A 12,110-nucleotide genomic window follows, 5' to 3' on the forward strand; every position below is an offset into this window, starting at 1 on the left:
TTTAAATTTATACAATATTTATTAAATTTTCTTTTACTCTGACCAAATAAATTTATTTAATTAATATAAAGTTATCAAACGAATCTAATTATATTTATAAATGTTAAAATTCTATCTTTTGATAAATATTGTTTGTGTGTCTGTTCATATAATGTAAATCAGTACTACTGATTTATAAATCAAAAATTTTAAAACTAAAAACACTGTTTATCTCTATACGTGTATTTTTATAGTCATAACATAATGGCTAATACTTGACGATCCCTTTGACCTCCCCTAAAAGAAGACAATTTTTATGAATTAGGCAGTGGTCGAAGTGGCTCAAAATATGTGGAGGGATGCCCTCCATTTTTGTTGATAATCTGAATACACATTGAATAATATTAAGGGGGATGTATTATTTTAGAGATAATAAGTAGAGGTATGAAAAATGTAAATTAAAAAAAGTAGAGGGATGGCATCCCTCCGTATCGCCCCACTACTACCACTGAAATTAGGTAGTAAATTTATATCTTGCCTCCTCTTCAAAATTTGCTGCCTAGAATCAATGTTACTTTGCACCTTTGGCATCTTTTTATAAAAGTTTCCTTGAATTAAGAATAAATTGAACACAATTAAGAATAAATTATCTTAGAAAAGCAATTTATTTTAGCGCTTCCAAGAAATTGGTGCTATTCACATTAGCAGCAGCAGCAGCAGCAGCTCAGTTTCGTGTTTGTATATTGGTATCACTGATGCAATCTCTCTATATCCTATTCCCCTTCTATACTACTAAACAGATTTCACAACTTGGGTAACATTGCAATCTCCATTTACTGAACATACCTATGTTCAATTCGTTGTTTGAGCACTAGTATTTAATAATTACAAATAACTAGATACCATTATACATAATCATTTGTTATATCTTTTTCGTAGTGTTAAAAGGAATAAGTTCTTTGCACTCCTGTCGACTAACTTATAGTGGAAGTTTATTATAAGGTAAATAATATTTATTAAATATTTAGATTCAAAAATATATTAAATATTTATTTTAAACTATTAGATAGGTACATGAAAAATACGTTAATTTTTTTATGAATTGATAAATGTTATTCAAATTGAAACAAATATGCTTATTTTAATCTCTTCATTTCCATTTTTAATTTTTAAATCTAATCAATTAATTTGGTAGTTATCGTAAATGACTACTATAAACCCGGCATAAAACTAACCATGCGTTTCCCCCCCAACTATGTATCTTGATTTATGTTAATGAATATAATAGCTTGCTTGTAAGTTTTGATTTATTTAATTTAGAACTCGAACAAATGAAATCTTAATTTATTTTTAATATTTATATTTACTTAAGACAGGGGCTTTGATTTCAGATCTTGAAGTTTGAGGTTAGGATTTCAACAACTAAATAATTTACATTTACCCACCACCTAGTCTTTAGTCATTTAAATTATAATTAAAAAAGTGGTATTACGCTCATATTTTCAGTATAGCACTTAGTAATTTATTGATTTATATTAATAAATTATAGTTATATTTAATTTTAATATATTAAAAAAGATTCTTTGTTAATTTTGCCTTTTAGTTAAAAATTTGTGTTGTCTTCATTTTTATTAAAATATTAAAACTTTTAATAATATTTTTAACATTAATTATCTTTATTATCTCATTATTTTTGATCATATTAATTTATTAAGTTGTATAAGTTCTTTAATTTTTAAAATATTAAAAAATTCATGTTATTTTTAAGATAACAATTTTAATGCATAACAAATATTTCAGTTATTTTTTTTTAAATAAGTCATTTGGATTTAACATTAAATTATTTTCTTGTTTGACATTAAATTTTTTTTTTTTTTGGAAATTATAGTTAAATGAGAGAATAATTACCATTATTTTATAAATCAATCTCTTAATTTCATTAATTAATTGCTTTTTTTTTATTTTATATTTATTTGATTCATTTAAATTAAAGTGGTAAATACTGATGACTTTTTTTTATAAAATATTTTCATTTTTAATACTTAAAATTAAATTTTAACAATTAGTAAAATTTACTTAAAAGTTAAATTTTAATTTACTCAATCATTTGGTAACTATATAATTAGCTAATTCAATCTCTGGTTTGGTTACATATTCGTGCTTACATGGTTTTGGTGATATTTTCTTGATTTTTATTTATATGTTCTTCTCAAAAGTATCTTGTAGTTAGTTTTTATTTCAACTATTTTTAATTTGATTGTGTAAGAAATGTGTATTTTGTTTGTTAACATTTTCAAGCAACCAACTCCTGACATTGGTACGTTTCAGATGAAATAAATCTCCTATCAAATATCATAAGTTGATGTGAAACTATTAGTTCTCAAACAAAATATATTAAAAGATGGAAGACCAAGGCTTAAGCTTTGCTGATCAGTCCCTTGCACTCAATTCTGCAGACGATGCCAAACCTATTGTAACAGCCATTGAAAAATGTCCATACTTGATCTATTTCAATCTTCAAGGAAATACACTAGGAATTGAAGCATCTAAAGAAATTGGTTTAGCTCTTGGTAAACATGGTTCTAATCTTAAACGTGCATTATGGCAAGACATGTTTACTGGCCGGCTCAAATCTGAAATTCCTATTGTATTAGAGCATTTATCAACAGGTTTGTTAGCAGCTAATGTACGTTTATCTGAACTTGACCTAAGTAACAATGCTTTTGGACCAATTGGAATGGAAGGTTTAGTTAAGTTATTGAATTCTCCTGTGTGTTATGAATTACAAACTTTACGTCTAATGAATAATGGATTGGGTATTGGTGGTGCTAAAATGTTAGCAAAAGCATTGCTTGACAATTATGAATCTAGTTGTGCAGCTGGTTGCCCCTTTAAACTTAAAGTATTAGTGGCAGGAAGAAATCGTTTAGAAAATGATGGTATTATTGCATTATCACGATTTTTTAGTGTTGTTAAAACTATGGAAGAAATAACTATTCCACAAAACGGAATTTATTGTAAAGGTATATTATCCCTCTCTAAAAGTCTTTTAGAAAATCCAAATTTAAAAGTACTAGATGTTCAGGACAATTTACTGACTCCTCTTGGAGCTGAAGCATTGTCTAATGTATTGCCCAAACTTAAAAATTTAAAACGTTTAAATATAGCTGATTGCCTAATAAAATCCAGAGGTGCCATTGCGATTGCTGAAGCTTTAAATGTACATGAATCACTTGAAATCTTAGATGTTAGTTATAATGAAATAAGTGGTGAAAGTGGTTTAAAATTAACTGAAACTATTAGTCTTAAAAGCAGTCTAAAAGAATATAATATTAATGGGAATAGATTTGGAGATGATGTTATTGAACAAATATCAGATGTCCTAAAAAAATCAAATAAAGATAATATATTGGGATCCTTTAGTGGCGATGAAGGTGAATGCAGCTCAGATGATGAAGATAATGATGAAGTAGAGGAAGAAGAAGAAAGCTCATCAGACAATAATGATGATACAACATTAACAAAAGCAAATACTTCAGACAAATTTGATGATGAGTCTGTTAGTCTTATTAAGAATATGGCTCTAGGAGATTTAAAACCTGACAGTCATTCAGAAATAATTGACATAGAAACATTTATAGATCAGCTCATGAATGTAGCTGGTAAATATTCAAAAGATAAAGAAACATTGAATAAATGTTTTGAACTTTATAAAAAAGCATACTCTCATGCCACAAAAACTATGAAATTTTTAGACCTTACTAACTTATTACTAGTAAAACATGGTTTAATCAAAAGTGAAGATAAGAATTACCAATTGAGAAAAGATGTTGGTAGATGTTTGGAAGTTCTCAGAGAAACTGTTGAAAACAAAACTATTATACCAGAACCATCTCAAAGTGTTTTGAGTTTTATGTTAAAAAAAAAGTATACTGTTTAAAGGTGTAGTAATTATTTAATAATGTATATTTTATAAACTGTTATTTTTACTTTTTACTATACAAAACTGGGTGTCATTTTTTTCACATATATATATATATATTTTTTTTTTTTAATTATTATAAAAATGAGGTAATACACAAAATTAAAATTACCTATATATGAGCACTTATTCAATATTACTATCACTTTTTTTTATACTGTACATTATGCAACTCATTCCACAACCTTAATAAGTGAACTGTTAAAATCATTTTTAATTTTATTGTATCCTCAATTTATATCTATTGCTGTCTTGTTAAAATAAAGTATATTTGTATGAATAATTTAATGAACTATTCAAATTTTTGTAAAGTAGTGTACTATGAATTTTAGTACTTTTTCCTTGACTGGAATTCAATGTTTTTTTTTCAGTGTTAATTGCATCTATTTAATACCATTTCAGCATGTTAAAAACTATTTCACCATAAGATCTTAGTAATAATCAAAGCCCTAGTTACACAAAATGATCATTTTTAAACATTTTTACATAAAATATTATTATTTTTAAATCAAGTATAAGTAATTTTAAGAATAATTTATTAAACATAATTTACTTGAATTACATGATCAAAATAACTAGTAAATTCTTGCATTATTATCAATAATTTACTTTTAATAGTATTGATGTATCAATACTAATATATTGACAGTTACTTTTTTTAAAGTAAAAAAAATTACCCTTTTTTCTGTAGTTAATCTTTAATATTCAAGCTAAAAAAAAAAGGTTGATTTTACAAACTGTTTGATATGAAAAGTTGTATATTAAAACTATTGACTTATTTAGATGGAGCAATTGTTCAGATTGTGTCTGTAAAGTAGTCTGGGTTTATTTTGAGGACAACTATGATACCAGAATGCCTCTATAATTAGCTATCTTTAGAGCATTATTTCTCTTATTCTTATGGGAAAAAATATGATATCTCTTATAATCCTATTTCCACAACTAATTAACAGACTAAGAGAAAATCAAGTCTATGATAAAATTTCTTTCCATCAAATACTAATATACGATTTAAAATTTAAAATTTTTAGTTTTAGTCAATCTTGTTATAATAATTAAATATAAATGTTTTTATTTATAAAGGGTGTTCAAAAATATAACAAACCACCAAATTTAGGATAACCCTTTATACCTTTAAATAACCCTTTAAAATAAAACTCAATTTATTAAATTAAATATTACATTATTATATTTTTTATCAATAACTTTCTAAATACTAATTTCTAAGTTACTTTTTATATTTGATCATTAGAGTTATAACTATTATACCATATTGCTTGTTTTAAATACAATTGAAGGTTTCTAGAAGTTTTTTTTTGCTATTAGCACTAACTTTAATTATAAATTTTAAATGCTATAAAGTTATTACTTAATAATTCACTAGAAGCAATTATTTAATTCCTAACTCTGTATTAAGCTTTATTAAAATATGTACATATTGATTAATTATATTTGTGATTTAAAATTATTATCGTAAAATGTTTAGATTAATTCAGTTTGCTAAAAAAGATAATTGATTTACAAATTATTGCTACACTTTTGCAATACTTAAAAATATATAGCTTATATTAAATTTTCTTTCTTTATTAAAATTTATTGTTTGCTTTTAATTAATTTAGGATAAATTATAAGTTTTTTTTAATGTTAAGGTTATATTACAGAAAATTCTGTTACTAAAAGCCATTAAAATATCCTGCAAAAAATTAATTTATAAGTTATATTTGTTTAGTATTCATTCAATTATTGGTGTTTATTATGTTTAATATCTAATTATTTCAAATTAACATTGAATTTAAATTGGGCTTTTAACCATTATTAAATAAATAAAAAAGTTGATAATACTTAAGCTGAAACTTACATATTTCAACAAAAACTACTATTGAATTTTAGTCACTTTAGCAAAATGTATATAATTTTTAATAGATAAAATTCTAAAATAATAAATTAAATTAAAATTATTAAAAATTATCTCTGGTTCCTTTTATTTTTGGTTGAAAAAATAATAATGTTAATAATTAATCAATATCATATACTTTTTAATGATATTACTGTTGGAATTACCGTTTGAAATATTTCATTATTTATGATGAAATCATCAACTGGCTGCTATTTTTATCTGAGATCCCTACAATTTTATTCTTATGTCAATTACATTAGTTATTTAAGAATAATAAATAGTTTTATATTTTTATGATGATGATACTGTTGGAATTACCGTTTGAAATATTTCATTATTTATGATGAAATCATCAACTGGCTGCTATTTTTATCTGAGAGTCCTACAATTTTATTCTTATGTCAATTACATTAGTTATTTAAGAATAATAAATAGTTTTATATTTTTATGATGATGATACTGTTGGAATTACCGTTTGAAATATTTCATTATTTATGATGAAATCATCAACTGGCTGCTATTTTTATCTGAGAGTCCTACAATTTTATTCTTATGTCAATTACATTAGTTATTTAAGAATAATAAATAGTTTTATATTTTTATGATGATGATACTGTTGGAATTACCGTTTGAAATATTTCATTATTTATGATGAAATCATCAACTGGCTGCTATTTTTATCTGAGAGTCCTACAATTTTATTCTTATGTCAATTACATTAGTTATTTAAGAATAATAAATAGTTTTATATTTTTATGATGATGATACTGTTGGAATTACCGTTTGAAATATTTCATTATTTATGATGAAATCATCAACTGGCTGCTATTTTTATCTGAGAGTCCTACAATTTTATTCTTATGTCAATTACATTAGTTATTTAAGAATAATAAATAGTTTTATATTTTTATGATGATGATACTGTTGGAATTACCGTTTGAAATATTTCATTATTTATGATGAAATCATCAACTGGCTGCTATTTTTATCTGAGAGTCTTTTAATTTTTTCCATTGTTTCTTACTTAGTTTTTATATTTTAAGGTTAATGTGATTTTCTTTTTTTTTTATTTTGGTAGATGCTTTACTTCAACTTTACTCGTTCTGTTGTGTTATATTTTTATATTAGCTTTTAATTTTAATATACTTTATAAATATACCTATATTTCTTGTACTCTTAATATAACTTATTTTTTACAGAAAGGAAGTGTGATTCTTCAATATGTTAAGTGCTGCTAAATTTGTTACTGTTCGTGCTGCTGAGCAGTGTTTTTTTAAACCAAACAGTGTTGTTAAGTCATCATGTCTTTATACTGTTCAAAGTCGTTCATCATCTTCTAAAGGTGTTCAAGGTCATGTAATAGGTATTGATCTAGGAACTACAAATTCTTGTGTTGCTGTTATGGAAGGAAAGACACCTAGAGTAATTGAAAACTCTGAGGGGTCAAGAACTACACCATCTGTTGTAGCTTTTACCAAAGATGGAGAACGTTTAGTTGGAACTCCTGCTAAAAGACAAGCTGTAACTAATACTCAAAACACATTTTATGCCACCAAACGACTGATTGGTCGCAGATATGAAGACCCTGAGATTAAAAAAGATATGAAAAATTTAACCTATAAAATTGTTAAAGCAACAAATGGTGATGCTTGGGTTCAAGGAACTAATGGTAAAATGTATTCTCCTAGTCAAATTGGAGCTTTTGTTTTAATAAAAATGAAAGAAACTGCAGAGTCTTTTTTGGGTTCAAGTGTTAAAAATGCTGTCATTACTGTTCCAGCCTATTTTAATGATTCACAAAGACAAGCTACAAAAGATGCTGGACAGATTGCGGGACTTAATGTTTTGCGTGTTATAAATGAACCAACTGCTGCTGCTTTAGCTTATGGTATGGAAAAAGATACTGATAAATTAATTGCAGTTTATGACTTGGGTGGTGGAACTTTTGATGTGTCAATTTTAGAAATTCAAAAAGGTGTTTTTGAAGTTAAATCTACTAATGGAGACACATTACTTGGTGGTGAAGATTTTGACAATTTGTTAGTTAACCATCTTGTTACTGAATTCAAAAAAGAACAAGGTGTTGATCTTAACTCAGATATTATGGCTATGCAACGAGTTAAAGAAGCTGCTGAAAAAGCAAAAGTTGAGTTATCGTCTTCTCTTCAAACTGATATTAATTTGCCTTATGTAACTGTTGATAGTTCAGGTCCAAAACATTTAAATATGAAATTAACGCGTGCAAAATTTGAAGGCTTAGTTGGGGATTTAATTAAACGAACAACAGGACCTTGTCAGAAAGCTGTTAAAGATGCTGAAATAAAAACTTCTGATATTTCAGATGTTTTATTAGTGGGTGGTATGACCCGTATGCCAAAAGTACAATCACTTGTTCAAGAAATATTTGGAAAGCAACCTAGTAAAGCAGTAAATCCTGATGAAGCTGTTGCAGTTGGTGCAGCAGTTCAAGGAGGTGTTCTCTCAGGAAGTGTTACAGACGTATTACTTCTTGATGTTACTCCGTTATCATTAGGTATTGAAACAATGGGTGGAGTTTTTACAAGTCTTATCTCAAGAAATACTACAATTCCAACCAAGAAAAGTCAAGTTTTCTCAACAGCTGCCGATTCCCAAACTCAAGTTGAAATTAAAGTCTATCAAGGAGAAAGAGCAATTGCCGCTGATAATAAACTTCTAGGTCAGTTTTCTTTAGTCGGAATTCCTCCTGCTCCAAGGGGTGTTCCACAAATAGAAGTAACTTTTGATATTGATGCTAATGGTATTGTGCATGTGTCAGCACGTGATAAGGGAACTGGTCGAGAACAACAAATTTCCATTCAATCATCTGGTGGTTTAAGTAAAGACGAAATCGAAAATATGGTAAAAAATGCTGAACAATATGCTCAACAAGATCAAATTAAAAAAGATCGTGTTGAAGCACTAAATCATGCAGATTCTATTGTTAATGATACAGAAAGTAAATTAGCCGAGTATAAAGTACATGTGCCTGAAGACGAATCTAATAAAATAAGTGAATTAATTAAAGAAGTTAGGGAGAAAATTGCTCAAGCACAAGCTAATAGTGATCAAAATCCTGAGGATTTAAAAGCAAGTACTCAAAAGCTACAGCAGGCATCATTAAAATTATTTGAAGTAGCATATAAAAAAATGGCTGCTGAAAGAGAACAAGCTAATAATAGTAATAATCAGAGTCAAAAAGATGACCAAGCTGACCCAAAAGATAAAGGACAAAAAGAACAATAAGTTAAATATATCCTATAAATAATGTAGTACTATTTTTTACTATTTTTTGTCTGTTTTATTTTTTTATGTTCAAGTTATATTGCATAGTATTTATGTAAATAATACTCAATTCCTCTTCTTTTAGATATTATTTAAATGTATATAAACCATTTATATATTAAAATATTGAAAAAAAAACAAATGGTTTTAATTTTTATTCACAAACATTTTAAATTAAATTATTTATTTTCATAATAATGTAGTACTTAGACATCTTTTTTAAGCATCATGATTATTTATTAAATGTTTTACAATAAATTAAATCAGTAAAAAGAATCCGGAATTTTTAGTAAAATATTATAATTGGCCAGGATGATTTGTAGTTTTACAATTTTTTTATAGCAAAAAAATTTAGCTGTCTACTTATCAATCTAATAAGTATATCGAATTTTTTGTTAAAACATTTAAAAATAATAATGTATAAAAGTAAAAATATACATAAATTTTAGAATATAAAAGCAATTAAATAAATACTGAAAAAGTCTCAAAATCAAACCAATACTTACATATAACAAGCAATTTTTTGAAAATTTAAATGAATATTTATAAAAGTAGGAAAAATATATTTTTACATTCTTTAAATATATTATCCTTGTGCTTCCAAATTCCCATAGACTGTAAACAAATAAAGTACTTCAAATATTTAATCAATATATTTTAGAAAATAACAAGTACAAAATGAGTGTTTATATAGAAATAAACAATAATACAATTCATAATGAGTATGGAAACTTTGAAATTTGAGAGTTTATCAAATGATTTTTATGCATCAATTTTTGAATAGTGTATAAAAAATTACTTAAGAAGAATTACTATCCCTCTGAATGTATAGACAATGTGAGAAAATATGTTATTAGTTAATTAATATTAACCCAACTATTACTAAATGCTGATTAATTTATACAAAGAGAACTTTCTGTTAATTTTAACTGTTAAAATTATTCAAGAAATCAAATTTACAGATGTTCTGATTTTTTTTTTCGAGTAATCCTTTCGACATTAAAAAGAAAATTACACAGAACAACTTAAATAAAACCAACAACTCTAATAGTTTTTTATATAATTAATTTTTTTTTAACAACTTTTATGTTTTTAAATGATATTATTTGTATATTACATAATTTATTATTTTATTTATATATTAGGAAAAAAAAATTAATTACTTATTTCGATATTCTAGTCAACAATTTATAAATTTGTTTATAATTAACATTTTCATTAGCGCGATACCTATTCAAGCGAGGATCCAGAAAACATTTTTTTGGGGCGCTATAAGCCCAAAATTGACATGTCTTATTTTTGCCACAAGGTGTTCATTTATAATGCCATTCTTTAAAGCGAGTGATTTTTTCTTGGCGCTTGAATTAAAAATATTAATTATACTTTAAAAATTAAAAAGACATTTTTGTTAATCACATTTAAGATAAAAAAAATTATTTACGTGATTCACATGATTTGGTAAAATATTTTGCTTATTGAGGTTGTTACAGATTCTTAAATCTATGAAATGTTAAGATCTATTAACAGTTGGCACAGTTTTCTAAATAGTTGGATTCATAAACCAGATAGGTCCACATTGTTGAGGAGCAATAAAGTTGAAAGGTCGGTAATTTCCAATATTATACATTAAGTCATTCATATTTCTTATAAAGAAATTCTACTATTATCATAGTCTTTATTTTCAAAAATATGTCCATTTTTCTTTGAGGCTATTTTGAAATATTTTTTAGTAGGCGATTGCATTTTCAATAATTTTTTTTACTTCATATTCTTGGAAATTATTTTCTAATTTAAAATACGTTTCAGTCTTTAAATTTTTTTTTTTTCTAAATTATTATTCATATTTTTATTAAGTTGAAGAGAAATATCAATGTTATTGAAACAAATCGTTTGTTATACAGTTATTTTTTATAAGTTATTATTTGATTATTTTGACTCTAAAAAAATAAAAGACATATTTCATTACCATAATATACGTACACGGATTTTCCACGGGGTCATAATAAATTCATATACTTATGATGATTTATCATAACCAATTATATATATTATTTTACATATTTTATTACAAAAAAATTAACTAAACAGAAAATATTAAAATATTTTTAATTGAATATAAAATTATAAATTCTCCTTAAAATAAATGAGTTATATGGTGATAGAACCATATTTGAGAATTTGGTGTTAGAAGGCTATACCTAATATTATGTAGCCTCTCAACAAAATAAACGAATTTGAAAAAAAAAAACATTGCTTTAAAGGGAACCTTCAATATTTGCTTCGTGAGCATAGAGTTGTTTTTTTTTGGGAGAACGAGCTAAATTTACGTAATTTTTCCCTTTCATAAAATAAATGTTTGTAACTATGCATATTTGTTCTAAATTTCTGGATCCATTCACATCCGACGCCTATGGAAACTTATTAGTTAACAAATCATTAATATGATATTGATCAATAATGATCTCAATTGTAATATAAAATTTAAATTAAAAAGTAATTGAGTCATTTATTGTGCATTGTTAAATAAACATATTTTTTTTGAAGGATCAAAATTAAATTTAGCAACCTAAAAAATTTAGTTTTTAAATTTATTTTTATTGACAAAAATTATATTTTTGTCCAAGTTGAAAAAATAAAATATGAAATCAAAAATTTTAACACAAAGAAAGCATGTATTTTATCTACGAGGCAGCCATTTACTAATAGAAGAAAAGTCGTCGGGACAAATTTTTTTTTTTACTTATAGCACATAACATAAATTTTATTAAACATATATTTGAAGATCGGTGTATTTTCGAAACTTTTGTGCAAAAGTTGCTATTTTGAATCCACCTATGTGGGATGGTAAAGGATCTGATTTGCATAAAGTATACAGAGTGATTTTTTTATCATAACCCACTCAATTACTTACAGAATAATAATAATTTAAACATTTTTTTTTTTTATTAT

At 25.3% G+C, this 12,110-nt stretch overlaps 2 protein-coding genes across 2 annotated transcripts; both read left to right on the top strand.

Moving 5' to 3' along the window:
• The first annotated feature begins 796 nt into the window (after positions 1-796).
• On the top strand, positions 797-9,359 carry LOC126902381 (stress-70 protein, mitochondrial). The gene is made up of 2 exons (XM_050679581.1): positions 797-981; positions 7,058-9,359. Exon 2 carries the CDS (start codon positions 7,080-7,082, stop codon positions 9,120-9,122), a length of 2,043 nt encoding a protein of 680 aa, XP_050535538.1. The 5' UTR covers positions 797-981; positions 7,058-7,079; the 3' UTR covers positions 9,123-9,359.
• Positions 2,381-3,919, top strand: LOC126902080 (ran GTPase-activating protein 1). Its single transcript, XM_050679102.1, has one exon. The coding sequence runs from the start codon at positions 2,381-2,383 to the stop codon at positions 3,917-3,919; it is 1,539 nt and encodes a 512-aa protein (XP_050535059.1).
• Positions 9,360-12,110: the final 2,751 nt, after the last annotated feature.

The sequence above is a fragment of the Daktulosphaira vitifoliae genome, unplaced genomic scaffold (genome assembly GCF_025091365.1).
Source record: "Daktulosphaira vitifoliae isolate Bord-2020 unplaced genomic scaffold, ASM2509136v1 Scaffold_3, whole genome shotgun sequence".
NCBI classification, from domain to species: domain Eukaryota; kingdom Metazoa; phylum Arthropoda; class Insecta; order Hemiptera; family Phylloxeridae; genus Daktulosphaira; species Daktulosphaira vitifoliae.

Bases quoted from the DNA above. Each gene is read 5' to 3' on its own strand.
- LOC126902080 (XM_050679102.1), top strand. From the start codon at position 2,381: ATGGAAGACCAAGGCTTAAGCTTTGCTGATCAGTCCCTTGCACTCAAT.
- LOC126902381 (XM_050679581.1), top strand. From the start codon at position 7,080: ATGTTAAGTGCTGCTAAATTTGTTACTGTTCGTGCTGCTGAGCAGTGT.